Source organism: Fundulus heteroclitus, chromosome 22 (genome assembly GCF_011125445.2).
Source record: "Fundulus heteroclitus isolate FHET01 chromosome 22, MU-UCD_Fhet_4.1, whole genome shotgun sequence".
Lineage (NCBI taxonomy): Eukaryota > Metazoa > Chordata > Actinopteri > Cyprinodontiformes > Fundulidae > Fundulus > Fundulus heteroclitus.
In genome coordinates this window covers 2,594,639-2,613,461 of record NC_046382.1, presented here as the reverse complement: position 1 = coordinate 2,613,461, position 18,823 = coordinate 2,594,639, and the positions used below count along the sequence as shown (strand labels likewise).

The 18,823-nt window shown below is 41.6% G+C and overlaps 1 protein-coding gene across 1 annotated transcript in view; it reads right to left on the bottom strand.

Annotated features, from left to right (window-relative positions):
* LOC118557027 (NACHT, LRR and PYD domains-containing protein 12-like) overlaps window positions 1-18,823 on the bottom strand; it is a 45,655-nt gene that overhangs the window by 11,273 nt on the left and 15,559 nt on the right. Inside the window, exons 5-11 of the mRNA XM_036125896.1 lie at window positions 18,582-18,755; window positions 18,144-18,317; window positions 17,821-17,994; window positions 1,767-1,940; window positions 1,161-1,334; window positions 902-948; window positions 175-762 (exon numbers count right to left, since the gene is read on the bottom strand). Of these exons, the coding sequence (XP_035981789.1) occupies window positions 175-762; window positions 902-948; window positions 1,161-1,334; window positions 1,767-1,940; window positions 17,821-17,994; window positions 18,144-18,317; window positions 18,582-18,755 (1,505 nt within the window). The remainder of the gene's footprint in view (window positions 1-174; window positions 763-901; window positions 949-1,160; window positions 1,335-1,766; window positions 1,941-17,820; window positions 17,995-18,143; window positions 18,318-18,581; window positions 18,756-18,823) is intronic.

Here is an 18,823-nt window from a genome sequence, read left to right as displayed (position 1 = left end):
CATGTGGATCCTGGAATAATCCCAGCTTCCCTCTTTAAAGGACTGGAAGAGGAAGAAGTTTCCAAGGAATCATTTAGAAGAGTTTCACAAAGAAACAGATTGAATCCATGAATGTGAAAACGTGTTTCTGAGTGAAAGAGACAGACACGAACAGACTGAACTATCTGTTCAACAGGGAGAGGCTTTCTCTGACAGGAGGAGACTCTCTAGACTCAATTCTGCACAAAAACACTGAGGAACCAGAACTGGACCAGAACCCAAAGCCAGGAAGCAGATGTTCAGTGAATGTGGTGTTGAAGGTATGGAGGTGGATCAGTGAGTCAGAGGAGACTCTGTAGAAGGAGATGATGCCAGCAGGATGGTCCACATACACTGCTACTCTGTTGGTGACGGAGGAGGAGGAGGAGGAGGAGGAGGAGGAGGAGATGGGTGTCCGGCTGTTATTGTGCCAGACAGAGTAACCATCATCAAAGCAGCTCAGAGTCCAGGAATGATCATTGAGTCCAAACCAACAGTCTTCACTACCTCCTTTCCTCTTGATTCTTCTGTAACTCACTGATATATAAACATCTCCTCTCCACTCGACCTCCCAGTAACAGCGACCAGTCAGACCAGTTCTACACAGCAGCTGAGGAACACCAAATCTTTCACCATGATCAGAATATGACTGAAGCTCCTTCACATATGTCACCGTCCTGTTGTCTTCAGATAGTTTGAGTTCTCTGTTCACTGTGTTTGTGTCGATTGTGAGTTGACAGGAATCTGATGGAGAGAACAAAGACAATCCAGCTGCAGTTATTGATCATTTATTGATGATGACTCCTGAATGAGTGATGGACAGTCTGAAGATGGTTGAATGTGAGCTGCTTTGTTGTCATGAATCAAATAAAAACACACTTACACTTCCTCAGACCTGGTGTCAACCATCGTTCTCCAGCAGGCTCCACCCTGAAAGGAGGAGGGAGGTCAGACCATCAGTTTCTTTCAGCAGCAAACATGGACATTACATGTCTGTCAGACACACATTGTCCTCCATATCAGGACAAGATATCAGCAATGTATTGATATTTTGCTCCTCAAAATACTGTTTCCTGTCAAATGTTTCTCCCTCATCCTCCTCTACCAGACCTTCTCTCCACCTGCAGCAGGTTCCTCCATACCTGAGAGCTTCCAGTCTCCAGAGTGGATCCCTCAGTCCAGCCGACAGCAGCTTTACACCTGAGTCTCCTGGATGATTGTAGCTCAGGTCCAACTTTTTCAAACAGGAGGGGTTGGACCTCAGAGCTGAGATCAGAGAAGCACAGCCTTCCTTTGAGACCAGACAGCCTGACAAGCTGCAGACACACAATTCAACATTCATTTTCAGCTGGGGAAAAAGCAAGAAATTAGTGCTTAATATGTTTGAAAAAAATACTGTATGTTGCTCTGTAAAGAATAAAAAGTTATACCTGACCCATTTAAACAGAATATTCCTGACTAGAGCTCAACTGAAATGGAAACTGACACAAACTATGCGGAAGAGTCTGGCTTTAAGGTTTCCTCAAACTGTTAACCTGGTGCTCCCAGTGGAACCATGGTTCTGGTGTTTAGATAACTTTGATGTTCATTGGTGGAGTCAAGAAATGAAGCTAAGATAAAGAATAAATCTGTGGTTTGTATTCAAAGAGAATGAAGGTCAGAGAAGAAAAGTTAACAACTCTATTAATGAAATAACATTTAGATAATCTATGATAGCAGGTAATGGACAAAAATCTGTAAATTTGTACTTGAGAGTTTCCAGTTTGCAGTTTGGACTCTCCAGTCCAGCAGAGAGAAGCTTCACTCCTGAATCCTGCAGGTTGTTGTTACTCAGGTCCAGTTCTCTGAGACTGGAGGACTGGGAGCTGAGAACTGAGGACAGAGCTTCACAGCTTCTCTCTGAGAGTTCACAGCCACTCAGTCTGAGGAGACATGGAGACATATCTGGTATTATATTCTAAAATAACTGAAACAACATGATTCAACATTGACTTCATTCACAGATTTCTCACTATCAGAAATAAAAGCAGCAACAACCTGTGTCCTTACAGAGCTTTGTTGGAGGCTTTAACCACTGGCAGCAGCCTCAGGAGAACCTCCTCTGAAGCAGAGTATTTCTTCAGGTCAAACACATCCAGATCTTCTGCTGATGACACTAAGATGAAGATCAGAGCTGACCACTGAGCAGGAGACAGTTTATCTGTGGAGAGACTTCCTGAACTCAGAGACTGTTGGATCTCCTCCACTAGAGAACGATCCTTCAGTTCATTCAGACAGTGGAACAGATTGATGCTTTTCTCTGCAGACACATTCTCACTGATCTTCTCCTTGATGTACTGAAGTGTTTCCTGATTGGTCTGTGAGCAACTTCCTGTCAGTGTCAGTAGACCTTGTAGGAGTCTCTGATTGGTCTGCAGTGAAAGTCCCAGGAGGAACCGGAGGAACAAGTCCAGGTGTCCATTTGGACTCTGCAGGGCCTGATCAACTGCTGCCTGGTGAAGAGACTTTAGTTTAGGCTTCTTAGAAACTGAGGACCCCTTAGATGATTGTGTTTCTTCCATCAGGTTGACAGATTATGTTGATGACCTGGGTAGACTACCATGGCTAATCTCCACGTTAGAGTTTTTGTAGGATCCTTCCATCCAACCCAGATCTTTATGATGGCCTTCAGTTCATCGCTAAATGCTGCATTAATGTCTTTGATGTCTAGAAACTCCATGGCAGCTTCTACCACTGTCTTGATTCTATCACTTTTTCTTTGTTGTCTTGATGTAACATTGATAACTTTGCATATGAAAGCTATAAAGCCCTTATTTTCTGCAATCATTTCATTTTTTTCCATTATACACTTATGGCTACATGTCTGCTATGGAATCTGTTCTTTCTGGTTGAACTGTCCTTGTGTGTTTTCTCTGGGGTAGTCCTTCCTGTCTCGTACCATCATTTGATTTTTGTTGATATTCTGTTAATCTGTTTAGTTCCATTCCACCGTTTCATACAGTCTCTGCAAATTAAAAATTTAATATTTCTGCACTTCTATTGCTTGGTTCTGAACCTCACATCCAGCATAGGCAGCACTATGTTCTCCCCCACAATTACAGCGCTTTAACTTTGCATCCTTATTACACTTGCCATACTCGTGTTCTTCCCCACATTTCGCACACCTTTGCCTCCATTTACACTGTTGCGCTGTGTGTCCCATTCTTTGGCATTTAAAGCATTTTAAAGGTTGAGGAATATATTCCCTAACTTTATAATTTATCCAGCCAAAATATCACTTCAGAAGGCATTGCTTTTTCAGAGACTAGCAACACAGACAAGCTATCTGTTTTAATACCACCTCTGTTTGTTTGGAGTCTTTTGGCCTGTGTTACTTTCCCACATTTTATTTCTTTCTTCAATTCTTCCATGGAAATTTCTAGAGGGACATTCGAAATTACTCCTTTTAATCTAGCTGCCATTCCTGTGGACTTGAATTTTTTCTCCACCGAGGTCCTTCATTTTTAACATAATTTCTTGCTGCTTTTTACGTACTGCTGAGATTAGCTGCACAGCATTTGAACTGTTTAGAAGCAGTAGAGCTTTCTGAGCTATCTAAAATTTTAGCTTCATCTGGCTTTCCTCGATGCTCCTTCAACCTTGCCCCTACCAGAGTGTAGCTCCTCCTGGACTCTCATGGAATTCCCTGTCTCATCTAAAATGGTCCGGCAGAAGACCGCCATGTTGAGCCTGGTTCTGCCAGAGGTTTCTTCCCAAAGGGGAGTTTTTTCTCTCCACAGTCATGGACAGTTTATGCAAACTTTGTTTATCAAGTTGGACATTTAGCTCAAGCAATCACCTTGCAAACCAGCCTCTATGGATTTACCAAATGTATCTATCTCAACTCCACCACCAGTTTCAGGCCTGGGGGAAATATCCCTACTCTCATACATCTGCTTATGTACATTAAAGTATAAATCAGCGTTCATGTTTCCTGCCGAGGTCTGAGCGCCAAAGTTTAAATTATTGTATCAATAAATTCTTCTAATTGCTTTTCTCTCTTTATGAGTTTTTCAGATTTAATAAGTCTTATCAATCTTTGTGAATATGGCCACTGGGCTCCAGAGAACCAAGGGGAGAACCTTGGTCCAAAGTTTTCTTTCTGATGTCTTGGTTGATTGGTTTTAATATTTCCATGATTTCACAAAAAGAAACAGAGAGTTTGAGCCAATGCCTTAAAATAGATGAATAAATGTCATTAATTAACAAAAATAACATGAATCAACCCATCGGAAGCTTACAAGGCAAGGCAAGGCAAGGCAAGGAAAATTTATTTATATAGCACAATTCAGTACAAGACAATACAAAGTGCTTTACATGATTAAGATATACCAAAATAATAAAATGTAGATAGAAAATAGAATAAAAGCAAGTAGGGATAGAATGTAGTAACAAAAAAGAACATTAAAAACAGTAAAACTGTTTAACTAGAACAGTCAAAGGCAATTTTAAACAGATGTGTTTTTAATCTTGATTTAAAAGAACTCAGGCTTTCCACACTTTTACAGTTTTCTGGAAGTTTGTTCCAGATAAGCGGAGCATAGGAACTAAATGCTGCTTCTCCATGTTTAGTTCTGGTTCTAGGTATGTGGAGTAGACTGGAGCCAGAAGACCTTAGTGGTCTGGATGGTTGATACACTGATAACAAGTCTGTGATGTATTTAGGTGCTAAGCCATTTAAGGATTTATAGACTAACAGAAGGATTTTAAAGTCTATTCTCTGAGATACAGGGAGCCAGTGTAAGGACTTTAGAACTGGGGTTATGTGCTCTACTTTCTTAGTCTTAGTGAGGACGCGGGCAGCAGCGTTCTGGATCAGCTGCAGCTGTCTGACCCACTTTTTAGGAAGTCCTGTGAAAACACCGTTGCAGTAATCAATTCTACTAAATATAAACGCATGGATTAGTTTTTCCAGATCCTGCTGAGACATCAGTCCTTTAATCCTAGAAATGTTCCTCAGGTGATAGAAAGCTGACCTTGTAATTGTCTTTAGATGCTTTTGAAGGTTCAGGTCTGAGTCCATCACTACTCCCAGATTTCGGGCCTGATTGGTGGTTTTTAGCTGAAGCGACTGAAGCTGTGTGCTAACTTTTGATCTTTCCTCTATTGGTCCAAATATTATTACTTCAGTTTTGTTTTTATTCAATTGGAGAAAATTTTGGCACATCCATGCATTGATTTCTTTTAGGCATTTACTTAGTTCCTGTTACAAAGCAAATCATCTTCACTTTAAAGAAAAACAAAGCAATACTCCTAAAGAAACCCTCTAATTGGTAGCATCCAGCAAGACAATCAGTGATATCACTCAGACACTTAAGCAGGAAGTACTGGGCCGGCCCCTCCCATACTCCTGCAGATCTACAAGGGACAAACAATGGTGAGTAAAAAGGTAAACAAATATGAATATACTTTGAAACCAAATAAACAAATTCAACCAATAATCCAGGAGTAGCTTTAACCTAAACATATAGATGGAAACTGCAACCTAATGCTAACACAAACAAACCCGGGATAGTAAGTGGAGCAGAGCTGCAAACTAATGTTTAAATTTAAGCTATATGGCCATCTACAGAAAATAAATGAATCAGAAATAGGAATAAGGGACAAATGGTGAACACAAACTGAACCACTTTGTCACACTGATATTCAGAGTGAAGCTTTTACTGGAAACAGGCAGAAAAACAACATTTGAATCCTGGAATAATCCCAGTTTCCATCTTTAAAGGACTGGAAGAGGAATACGTTTCCAAGGAATCATTTAAAAGAGTTTTACAAAGAAACAGATTGAATCCATGAATGTGAAAACGTGTTTCTGAGTGAAAGAGACAGACATGAACAGACTGAACTATCTGTTCAACAGGGAGAGGCTTTCTCTGACAGGAGGAGACTCTTTAGACTCAACTTAGCATAAAGACAATGAAGAACCTGGACTGGTATACCAGAATTCAAACCCAGGATGCAAAGGTTCAGTGAATATGGTGTTGAAGGTGTGGAGGTGGATCAGTGAGTCAGAGGAGACTCTGTAGAAGGACAGAATACCAGCAGGATGGTCCACATATACTGCTGCTCTGCTGGAGACGGAGGAGGAGGAGATAGATGTCTGTCTGTTATTATGCCAGACAGAGTAACCATAATCAGAGCAGTTCAGACTCCAGGAGTGATCATTCCCTCCAAACATACAATCTCTAAAATCTCCTCTCCTCTTGATTCTTCTGTAACTCACTGATATTTTAACGTCTTCTCTCCACTCAACCTCCCAGTAACAGCGACCAGTCAGACCATCTCTACACAGCAACTGAGGAAAACCAAATCTGTCTGGATGATCAGGATATGACTGAAGCTCCTCCACATGTGTCACCTTCCTGTTGTCTTTAGACAGTTTGAGTTTTCTGCTCACTGTGTTTGTGTCGATTGTGAGTTGACAGGAATCTGATGGAGAGAACAAAGACAATCCAGGTGCAGTTATTGATCATTTATTGATGATGACTCCTGAATGAGTGATGGACAGTCTGAAGATGGTTGAATATGAGCTGCTTTGTTGTCATGACTCAAATAAAAACACACTTACACTTCCTCAGACCTGGTGTCAACCATCGTTCTCCAGCAGGCTCCACCCTGAAAGGAGGAGAGGGGTCAGACCATCAGTCTCTTTCAGCAGCAAACATGGACATTACATGTCTCTCAGACACACATTGTCCTCCACTGAGAAAGGACCAGTCCAACATTTGGACACGCCCAGATTATGATGGAAACACTGCAACCTGCAGTGGATGTAGGAGGACAGTAGGTGGCGCTGTAGCATAACTAATTTCTCCAACAGAGAAGAAAAAGGAAATCCCTCAGTAACAACCTGAAGAAACAGCCTGAAGCCTAAAAGGACATCAGGAAACTAAGTCAACATTTCTGGAAGCTCCACCTGATTTAATAATCAGCATTAAAATACAATCAATCTAAACACTGACACCAACTCTGGATCCCTGTTCCATCCACACTCCCACACACAGATGAGATGGAGGAATGAAACACTAAAGAGCCCTGTGGAAATCTGCTGTGGCCACACTGGAAGATCCAGAAATACAAACATTAAAAAGGAGAAGCTGCATCACATTCAACAAAAAGTTCAACAAGAATCAAAGAGCTGATCTGAGCTCAGACTCAAACCAGGGAGAGGCTTCCATCATCACAGACCTCTGACAAGCACCACCAACCTTTCAGCTCTTCCTCTACCAATCAGCACAACCAGGTGGCGGTGCACACATTTACAATGAGACCAATAAAAAGATGCAGCTTCCTGAATCCAGCAGCTGCAGTAATGGGTTGTGAAAGTGTCCAAGGAGTAGATGTGGGCTGATACCAAGAAAAGGTCATACCAAATAAAAGGTCAGTATCGTCGATATTGATACCGGTACTTTTTATATTTAAGCTTGATGTATCATGAAACTGTTGACTTTTGGTGTTTTTGTGATTTCTACTTTTATATTACAATGGAATAATAATAATAATGTTCTGTTCATGGTGTTTTTTCTAATTCACTTCGTATGATATTATATCTTTCAAACCTTATGTAATTTTGTTTGTGTTGTGTGCAGTCGCCTGTTACTTTAATTCTACAATTTTCCCTGTCGTGTGATAAATAAAGGGTTATCTAATGTTGTCTTACATAACACTTTTTAACGGGATAAATGTACTGGGTTCTTTCAAGGTCTTAATTACATGTTCTGAGTGGGCTCCAGTAACATATGACATATAATATCTACTTTGAAAATTAATATGAAGTGCTGCTGAAGATGACCACTCTTTTCTACCAGAATATTATCTGAAGGACTGAAGCACTCTCTGTCTCTCTGTCTCTGTCTCTCTCTGTCTCTCTCTCTCTGTCTCCCTCTCTCTCTCTCTCTCTCTGAGTCTGGGCAGCAGCAGCATGGTTGTTTGTGTCAAGTGGAGAGAGAGCTGAGTGAGCTGTGAGGGAGTACGCTATGGCCTCTGGTACCCAGCTGAGCTGAGAATAACGACGTTGGATGGTCTGCGCACAGGCTTTAAAGATCCTAAACGGGCCAAGGATTTTATAATGGAAAACTTGAAGCGCGCAGCCTGAAGACGTGACAGCGCTGAGAGAAATGTGTGGTTGCCCCTATACCGCATACAGAGGTATGTCTGAATAATTGTTGTCCTTTTAAGTACTTTGTTTAAGCAAATGGGATTTTAATGTCTCCAGTCATAAGACCGACAGCAGGGCCACAGATTTGCGGCGAACTTTCTATTCTGGGCTGGTCCCAGGGGCACGGGACTGAAAATAGCGCTCTACACACCAAGAGGAATCCTATCTGATCTAGAAAGACAGTCTACTGTTGTATAACAAGACCCTTCGCAGAGTTAGAACAGCAAATTTTTCATCATTAATTGAGTGGATGGATCAGCTCCGTTGATCCATCCATTCCCTTAGCTCTTAGCAGTAATGATTTTATGGGATTCTTCATAAATAAAATTGATTCTATTAAAAATAAAATACTTGGCATCCTCCCAAACATGATTACCTCATCCTCAGTAAATGAGGCAGCATTGGAGGAATCTTTAGAACCTGCGTGGTTTCTGAACTGTTTAGAAGCAGTAGAGCTTTCTGAGCTATCTGAAATTTCAGCTTCACCTAAACCTTTTACCTGCATGTTAGACCCAATCCCAACCAAGTTGTTTAAGGAGGTATTCCCTTTGATCAGTGGTCCTATTTTAGAAATTATTAATCTATCCTTGGTAAATGGATATGTACCACAGGCTTTTAAAGTAGCTGTTACCAAACCTTTACTTAAGAAACCTTCTCTTGATCAAGATGAGTTAGTAAATTACAGACCTATATCTAATCTTCTTTTCCTATTTAAAATTCTTGAACGTAGTTGCTAATCAACTTTGTGAACATTTACAAAGTAATGACCTACTTGAGGAGTTTCAGTCAGGCTTCAGAGCTCATCATAGCACTGAAACAGCTCTGGTGAAGATCACTAATGATATTCACATGGCCTCAGATAATGGACTTGTGTCTATACTTATCCTGTTAGATCTCAGTGCTGCATTTGATACAGTTGATCACAATATTCTCCTACAAAGACTTGAGCATACTGTAGGAATTAAGGGGAAAGCATTAGGCTGGTTTAAATCTTATCTGTTGGACAGATTCCAGTTTGCATGTTTGTTAATAATAAATCTTCTTCGAACTCTAGGGTCACTTGTGGAGTACCACAGGGTTCAGTCCTTGAACCAGTTCTCCTTACTATATATATGCTTCCGATCGGCAAAATTATCAGACAGCATTGGATGAATTTACACCGTTATGCTGATGACACTCAGCTATATTTATCCATCAAAAGCTGGAGATGACTTTAAATTTTCTGCATTTAAATTCTTACAAGACAGAAGTTGTAATCTTTGGACCAGAGTTATCAAAAAATAAACTTCTTAATCACTTAATCTGAATGGCATTAATTTGGCTTCTGGAAATAAAGTAAAAAATCTTGGTGTTATTTTTGACCAAGACATGTTGTTTAAATTCCATATTAAACAGGTTTCCAGAGTTTCCTTTTTTTCACCTCCGGAATATCGCCAAAATTAGGAACATTCTGTCCAGGAGTGATGCTGAAAAACTAGTCCATGCATTTGTTACTTCAAGGCTGAACTATTGTAATTCTTTACTATCAGGAAGTCCAAAATTCTGCAGCAAGAGTTCTGATGAAAATCAACAAGAGGGATCATATTTCGGGAGTTCCGGTTTGAGCAGCGCCATGTGAGGACGTGTTTCTACTGAGCTCTTTACCAGCACTATTAATAAATATTGAAGCAGCTATTTCATGAAAAAAAAATTGAGTCACGCTTGCCAAGGCGACGAACCAGGCTTTTATCTTTGGATCGAACGCTCGCTGAAAATGTCTAAAAAACAACGGAAAGCGCCCGACACACAGGCTAGCTCCAAAACTAGCCCAGAGGCTAACGCTGCACCTGACGCTACACCCGACCGAAGACCCGGACATCAGGCCATCCTCTCAGCGATCGCCGAACTGAGGATGGAACTGCTCACTAAAGCAGAGGCAAAATCCACTGAAAAACACTGCCAGGTTGATCAGCTAAGAGCAGAGATCAAACTGGCCAACGATAATGCCAATGCCAAGAGTGAAGATGCTCTGCGGAAATGTGCGGAAGACAACAAAGCACACTTCAACCAGCAGGTGATTGACACCATTCTACATAATTTCTACGTGGATGACTGCCTTGCTTCAGTAGGCACTGAAGAGGAAGCAATCTCTCTTTACACAGACCTCAGACTCATCTGCGCCAAGGGAGGCTTCCACTTAACAAAGTGGATAAGTAATAGCTGCAGGGTCCTGGCAGTACTACCTGAGGAGGAGAGAGCTAAGGAAGTTAAAAATCTAGATTTGGATTGTGACCTATTGCCTGTTGAGCGAGCATTAGGAGTTTGGTGGTGTTTACAGTCAGATGCGTTTAAGTTCTCCATTTCCATCCCAAACAGGCCATTGACCCGGAGAGGAATTCTTTCTATGGTCAGCTCCTTCTACGACCCTCTGGGATTCCTTGCTCCTGTCATTTTCACAGCTAAAAGGATACTTCAAGATCTGCGTCAGAGGGGGATTGGATGGGATGATGCTATTCCATCAGATGTTGCTCAAGAGTGGCAAAGGTGGGTGGAAGAACTGCACCTGTTGGACAACATCAGCATCAAACGATGTTTAAAACCTACTGAATTTGGAGAAAAAACTACTGCTCAGTTGCACCACTTTGCAGATGCGAGTGAGAAGGGGTATGGTGTTGTTACCCATTTGCTGCTGCACAACAGTCTCTTACAGGCACACAGTTCCTTCATAATGGGGAAGTCCAGGGTGGCACCTTTAAAACCAGTCACAATTCCCCGTATGGAATTGACAGCGGCTGTGCTAGCAGTTCGCATGGACAGACTTTGGAGAAGAGAGCTGAGGCTACCTCTTTTGGACTCAATGTTTTGGACAGAAAGCACCTCAGTGTTGAAATACATCAATAACAAAACTACGAGGTTTCGTGTTTTTGTGGTGAACCGAGTGTCTGAGATTCTCACGTCTTCTGGAATATCACAGTGGAGGTATGTGAATACAACGCATAACCCTGCAGACCTTGCCTCCAGAGGTATGAAGGCAGAATCTTTTCTGCGTGACACTAAATGGTTATCTGGTCCTGCATTCCTTACACAGCCAGAGACAGAATGGCCTGTTAACCCAGAGAACTTGCAGGAACTTTCACCTAAAGACCGTGAAGTCAAGATGTGTGCCTCTGTGGTTGTCTCACCCACACATGATCATGACCATCCATTGGATTCCTTGATTCATCGTCCTGGACTCGTCTTGTCAGGGTGATGAGTTGGATTTTGAGATTCAAAACATTGCTCTTACATCGCAAGAAGAACAAGACACATTTCCAGCCTGCATCTAATACAGCTCAGTCTAAATGTGCTCATCCTAGGGTTGAGTTCTGTAATGACTTTCTCTCATTGGGAGAGATTGAGGATGCTGAGATGCAGATAATCAAGTTTTGTCAGAGGAAAAGATATGCTGAAGAGATCTCCTGTCTTCAAAAGGGAAAGAGCGTGAAGCGAAGCAGTCACATATACAAGTTGAATCCTGTTCTAGAGGATAATGTGCTGCGTGTTGGAGGACGTCTCAGCAAGGCTGTCATGTCTGAAGATTCCAAACATCCTATCATAATTCCTAAGGACCTTCACATTGCTGATCTCATTCTTCAGCATATCCATAAAAGTGTGGGTCATGGTGGTAGGAACTACATGCTCTCAAAGCTGCATCAGAAATATTGGATTCCTGGTGCTGGAGCCTTGATTAGAAACATCCTGTCGAGGTGTGTGACCTGACAGCTTCATGGAGCTGCAGGCCAGCAGCAAATGGCTGACTTGCCTGAAAGCAGAGTGACTCCTGAGAAACCCCCTTTTAGTTTTGTTGGAGTTGATTATTTTGGTCCATTTGAAGTCAAGCGTGGGAGAAGTCTTGTGAAGAGGTATGGAGTTCTCTTCACGTGTTTAGCAATTAGAGCTGTATATATTGAGGTCGCCTCATCTCTTGACACAGACTCCTTCATTAATGCCTTTCGCCGTTTTATTGCAAGGCGAGGCCAAGTTCAAGAGCTGCTGTCTGATAATGGAACCAACTTTGTGGGTGCGGAGCATGAGCTGAGACAAGCCATAGAAGAGTGGAATCAGGAAAAGATCACTGATACGCTGTTGTTGAAGGGAGTGAAATGGATCTTCAATCCTCCAGCTGGATCGCACCATGGCGGAGCATGGGAGAGATTGATTCGTTCCATCAGAAAGGTCCTTAATTCCACCCTGCAGACACAGCATTTGGACGAAGAAGGACTTTAAACTGCTCTCTGTGAAGTGGAGTCAATCCTCAACGGTAGACCTATTACATTGGAATCTACCAATCCAAATGATCTGGAAGCTCTAACACCAAACCACCTCCTTCTGCTCAAGTCTAACCCGTGCTTACCACCTGGTTTGGAAACCAAACCAGGTGGAAACGACGCCTGATGGTGGAAACGACGCCTGATGGTCTGCGCACAAGCTTTTAAGATCCTAAACGGGCCAAGGATTTTATAATAGAAAACCTGAAGCACGCCACCTCAAGACGTGACAGCGCTGAGAGACATGCTTTCTATGGTTGCCCCTATCCCGCATACAGAGGTATGTCTTAATAACTGTCATCCTTTTAAGGACTTTTGTTTAAGGCCTGGTCAACATAATTGGACGGTTCAGACTTCACTGAGGTTAATAATGTTCTCGGATGTCCAGTTGGTGCTAGTAGAAATTTAATTCTTTATATTAAGTTCTTGCTTCGAACTGTCAGAGCCCTGATGACATATGATGGGTGAGTTCAGACACTTTTGTTTGTTGGTTTTGTCAAGATTACTCACATAAAGTATATATAAATAAGGTAGGGCATGAGAAACTCATTGAGTGTGCATTTAATAGATTACGGTTAAGATTAGCTGCAGCATATTATTCATGTAGTGTTGGTGAGACTCGGTCTCACAAGGTAAGTTTTGTTATGTCGTGTGATGCAGCCTTTCGTTTGGGGAGAGGCCGGCAATGGGATTGTGTAGGGGACGTGTGTGATTCTATGTTTTTGTATTCCTTATGGTTTTAATGTTTTATATTATTGACTCCAATGGTACAATGTCTAAACAGAGATCTATCATGTACAAAAAGGTTTAATGATGAGGCTGTTTCAAAGCAGGCTGCTGCCATACCATTTCAGATACCAGAATATGATAACCCCTAATAGTAGCAGTGCGGGGAGGGGGAATATTAATTTTACAAACTGGAACACCAAAGGGCTTAACCATCCAGTGAAGCGTAGTAAGGTGTTCTCTCATCTATCAAAGCTGCAAACAGACATAGCATTCTTAACTGAAACGCACCTGCTTAATAAAGATCACTCCAGGCTTGAGAGGGGGGTTTTCCCAGATTTTTCATTCCAGATTTAACGCTAAATGTCGTGGAGCGGCCATTCTCGTACATAGAGAAGTGCAATTTGTTCAAACAAATATGATCCAAGATAAAGATGGTCTGTTTATTATTTTTCAAGGACACTTATTTAACTTACCAGTGGTACTGGCATGCGTTTATGCTCCAAATTGGGATAATTCTAAATTTTTTACTGACTTTTTTTCGCGCCTTCCAGAATTAAATAGTCACCAGCTGGTCCTCGGGGGAGATCTAAATTGTGTTCTGGATCCCAATATGGACCGCTCTAGAGATGTAAGGGGATCACTTGGTAAATCAGCAGAGACTATTAATGCTTTTCTCCAAGCATATGGTGTGATTGATGCATGGAGATACAGAAATCCGCTTTCTATACAGTATTCATTTTTCTCTACAGCCCATAATTCCTACTCCAGGATAGACTATTTCTTATTAGACAAGAAACACCTCCCCCTACTGAGGTCTAGTGAATATGAGAGCATTGTTATATCTGATCATAGCCCAATGACAATGGTGCTTTGCTTTCCGGATAATGAGCCTTCACAACGCACCTGGAGGCTTAATCCAAGTCTTTTGTCTGACAAAGATTTTGTCAATTTCCTGTATACCCAAATTGACTTCTTTCTAGAAACAAACCAATCTTCAGAAACAAGCCACTCTACCCTGTGGGAAGCTATGAAAGTGAATTTACGGGGTCAGATAATATCCTATAATGCAAGCATGAAAAGAAGACGTCAGTGTTGCGCTGACCTGCCAGCACTTTGCCTGAAAGACATTGATTAGGGGTAAATGACACCTGGGAGAGCAGCTGTGCTCATCAGCAGGTATATATGAGAGACACACTGCAAACTGACTGCAGAGAAGCAAGGACCCACTGACAAACACTGAAGGGGCAGCCGTTAAGAAAATAAGTTTTATTTAAGATTCCTGCTGCTGTTCCAGAGCTTAATGTGTAATGGTTGCTGTGTTGGAGTCCTGCTTACATGGTTTGTGCACCTGTGAAGGTGGCTGCAGTTAGTTAAAACAAACATGCATTTCACATTGTAAATAATAAGCTTGGGGATATGTGTGATGTGGGTATATGTTTGGGCATAATGCAATATGATGGTGAATGAGCCAGTAGGATTTTAGGTTAGTTGGTGCATAAAAAATACAAGCAACTTTTATAAAGCTCTGCTAATTGAAATGGGAATTAGATTGGTATAATTGTTGTATATGGTATTTATGAATTTGTGTGTTGTAAATATTGGGCGTGTATTAATTGTAATATTTGTTTTCAAAGGTTTTTACCTGACTGGTGTTCAAGCACTGAGAAGAAAAGAATCAAACTAAATAAAGAATGGGAAAAGATTCAACTGTTCAGTCTGAGTAATTCCAGCTATACTCTTGTTGTTGTGGGTCCTTCCCTTCAAGTGTGGGGTGCATTGGCAAAAGCACTTGACAGTCAGCACGCCTTAATGAGCTGATCTCTTTGATAAAGGAGGTTGATCAAAAAAACTGTGAAGCTCCATCTGTAGATCTCAGTAAAGAAAGAATTGGTTTGCTGACAGAATTCGATACCCTCTCATATGAAGCTGCTGAGGAGCTGCATCGTAAATCTCGTCAAGAATTCTACGAACATGGGGAGCGAGCCAACAAATTACTAAACCATCAGTTGAAACAATCCGCAGAGGCGGGGTTTAGAGCAGAAATTAATGCTCCGGATGGGATCACCACAGATCAAAAAGACATTAATAAACAATTCAAAATATTTTATGAGGACCTTTACACTGCTGAATAAATGTGATGGTACTAAGTTAGCTCAGTTTTTCAATGGTCTTGAGGTTCAAACCTTAGGCAGACAAGACAGGGCAGCCCTCTATAGCAGCATGTCAGCAGTTGAAATTGATCGGGCAAATAAAAAGATGAAGAGCGGTAAGGCTCCAGGGCTGGATGGCTTTCCTATTGAATTCTTAAAGAAATTGTCATCCAAACTAAGCCCTCTTTTAAAAAACGTATATACCGAAGCTTTGGAGCGCAAGACTCTTCCCCCCCCCCCAACAATGACACAGGCCACTATTTCAGTCCTTCTGAAAAAAGGAAAGGACCCCCTGAAATGTGAGTCATTCAGGCCGGTGAGTCTACTCTGCTGTGACTACAAGATCTTGACTAAGGTTCTGGCTACTAGATTAGAATCAGTTATGTGTACAGTGATTCATCCAGCTCAGACTGGTTCTATTATAGGGTGACAGCTTTATACAGCGGAGGTTTTGCTCTCTCTCGATGCTTACAAGGCATTTGACCGGATTGAATATGAATATGTTTTTGCGGCTCTGGAGACGTTTGGTTTTGGTCCGGCTTTCTGTTGGTGGATAAGGATTTTATATGCTACACCACAGGCCTCTGTCCGTACTAATAAAACAACCTCAAACTATTAACCTATATGTAGGGGGACAAGGCAGGGCTGTCCATTGAGTCCGCTTTTGTTTTACGTAGCCATAGAACCATTAGCGGTTGCACTTCGGGGTGCAGAGGAGATTGTGGGCGTTGTCAGGGGTGGTAAAACTCACAAACTGTCACTATATGCGGATGACTTGCTACTTTACTTGTCCGATCCTTGCACCTCTATTCCCAAGGCATTAGATATTATCTCTAGTTTTGGAGAGATCTCAGGCTATAAAATCAATCTCTCTAAAAGTTTGCTCTTTCCCATTAACAACCAGGCTCAACAGATGTCTTTTGGGTCATACCCACTGAAAGAAACTTGCAATAGGGCTGGACGATAATTCAATAACAATATATATCGATCGATAGACGTGTGGCGCGATAGGAAAAAATAGGGTTTATAAAACTTCGATAGAGAGTTTTCCTTCCTTCCTTTCAGCCTATCATATTAGTTGATGCTACAGTTACTACTTCCTCTCGACCAATTGTAATTGCGGACCCAGGCCCGCCGTCACAAAGCGCCGCCCTCTCAAACCACAACACAGAGCATGTGAATATGTCGCAGCAAGTATTGGCGGAGGAAACGGTCCCAAAACGGGGTTTTACTAGTTCGCCAGTCTGACAGAAATAAACCAGTGATTTGTAAAACTTGCAAGGAACCAGTAAAAACAAAGTCTGGTAACGTAACCAACTTGTTTCATCACATAAGCCGCTTACACCCGAAGCAGTGCGAGCCGTTTTAGCAGCGCGAGCCGTTTTAGCAGCGCACGCCACAAGCCCTGCGCCGCTCCGCGTCATCTTCGGAGAAATCTTACAGAGCTTCTTCCAAAACAAAGCAGGTATAGCAGCTAAACTGGTCTCCCTTCTTTGTCATAAAATGGTATTGGTATATTTATTTTGGTCATTTTACTGGTCACTTTAGTTTATTTTTTGTCAGTATTTAATAACATAACTCAGGTCTCTTAAGTAATTTTCTTTAAAAAAAATTCTGTTATGGTTAAAAAAGTTGGTTAAATAAAGATTTAATTGGAATTCTGTGTTTGTGTTCTTTATTAAAATTAAATCATTTAGCAATATCATAAAATGTCCAGGCAGAGCTGCACATAAAATATGGTTTTAAATATTTTCGATAATTATCGATATCGATCAATATGCATTTTTTTATCAATAAGCTTTTTTTCTATATTGTCCAGCCCTAAGAAGTAACGGGCCAAATTTGGTCTTAAGAGGACTGGAAGACAATCTGAAGCTCATCCGACTCCAAATTCAAACACACAGAGAGAGTTTAGGTGGAAAATAATAATGAGGTTCTTCAAAACTCCAGAACTTAACTCACATGCAAATAACCCAGTTTATGATGGAGAAACTACAGCACTAGATAACACCATATGTTCTGGTCCTGACCCAAGGTAAATCTGCTCTGGAAGGATGGAGTAGATGCTATAAAGCAGGTGTTAAAGCCAGCATATCTTCATAACCCAGTTCTATATTGTGGGTGTCATCCCAGACAGGTCAACAGACAAACAAAGATCTACGTCTTCAACCTGCTACGGACTTCAGCCTTGAAATGCAGAACAACTAACTGGATCGTCAGAATCTCCATCTTACAACTTGGACAAAATGGAGAGAATAACCAACTTGACCAGAATTTAAATGCATGATGATGGGACTCTGCTGCATCTTAATCTTCCCAGGTCCATTCAACATGACAAGCTGACTATTTTCTGTCAGACTGACTAAAGGACAAAGGAAACATTTCTCTTTCTTCCTCCTCTACCAGATCTTCTCTCCACCTGCAGCAGGTTCCTCCATACCCAAGAGTTTCCAGTCTCCAGGGTGGATCCTTCAGTCCAGCCGACAGCAGCTTTACTCCAGAGTCTCCTGGATGATTGTAGCTCAGGTCCAACTCTTTCAGATGGGCGGGGTTGGAGGTCAGAGCCGAAGCCAGAGAAGCACAGCCGTCGTCTGAGACCAGACAGCCTGACAAGCTGCAGACACACAATTGAACACATGATGAGAAAGTTTAGCTGGGAATAACCTAAGAAATTGGTGTTTAACATGTTTAATAATATACTGCTTTTGTTCTGTAGGTAATAAAAACGGATACCTGGTTTCTACAGGATTGAGAACTTTGTACCTGAGAGTTTCCAGTCTGCAGTTTGGACTCTCCAGTCCAGCAGAGAGAAGCTTCACTCCTGAATCCTGCAGGTTGTTGTTACTCAGGTCCAGTTCTCTGAGACTGGAGGACTGGGAGCTGAGAACTGAGGACAGAGCTTCACAGCTTTTCTCTGAGAGGTTACAGCCACTCAGACTGAGGAAATGGGGAGAAACATTTGATGTTAAAGAATTCACCAATTTTTATTTTTTTTCTTCCAGAAATCAATGTTCTCTGTGGAAAGATTAATGAATAAATCTTATTTTGTCTATGTTGCTTATTATTATGAAGTGGTTTATTATTAGTAACCTATTATAAATAACCTAGAAAAGTTTACAAACCTATTTATGAAATATTTATATCCTCTTAGATAACAGGTATTGGCCAGAAATCTGCTCAACAGCATTCAGAACTTTGTACCTGAGAGACTGCAGTCTGCAGTGTGGACTCTCCAGTCCATGAGAGAGAAGCTTCACTCCTGAATCCTGCAGGTTGTTGTTACTCAGGTCCAGTTCTCTGAGACTGGAGGACTGGGAGCTGAGAACTGAGGACAGAGCTTCACAGCTTCTCTCTGAGAGGTTACAGCCACTCAGTCTGAGGAGACAGGGAAACACATCTGATATTATAAACTAAAAAACATGAATCAATATTTACCTCATTAG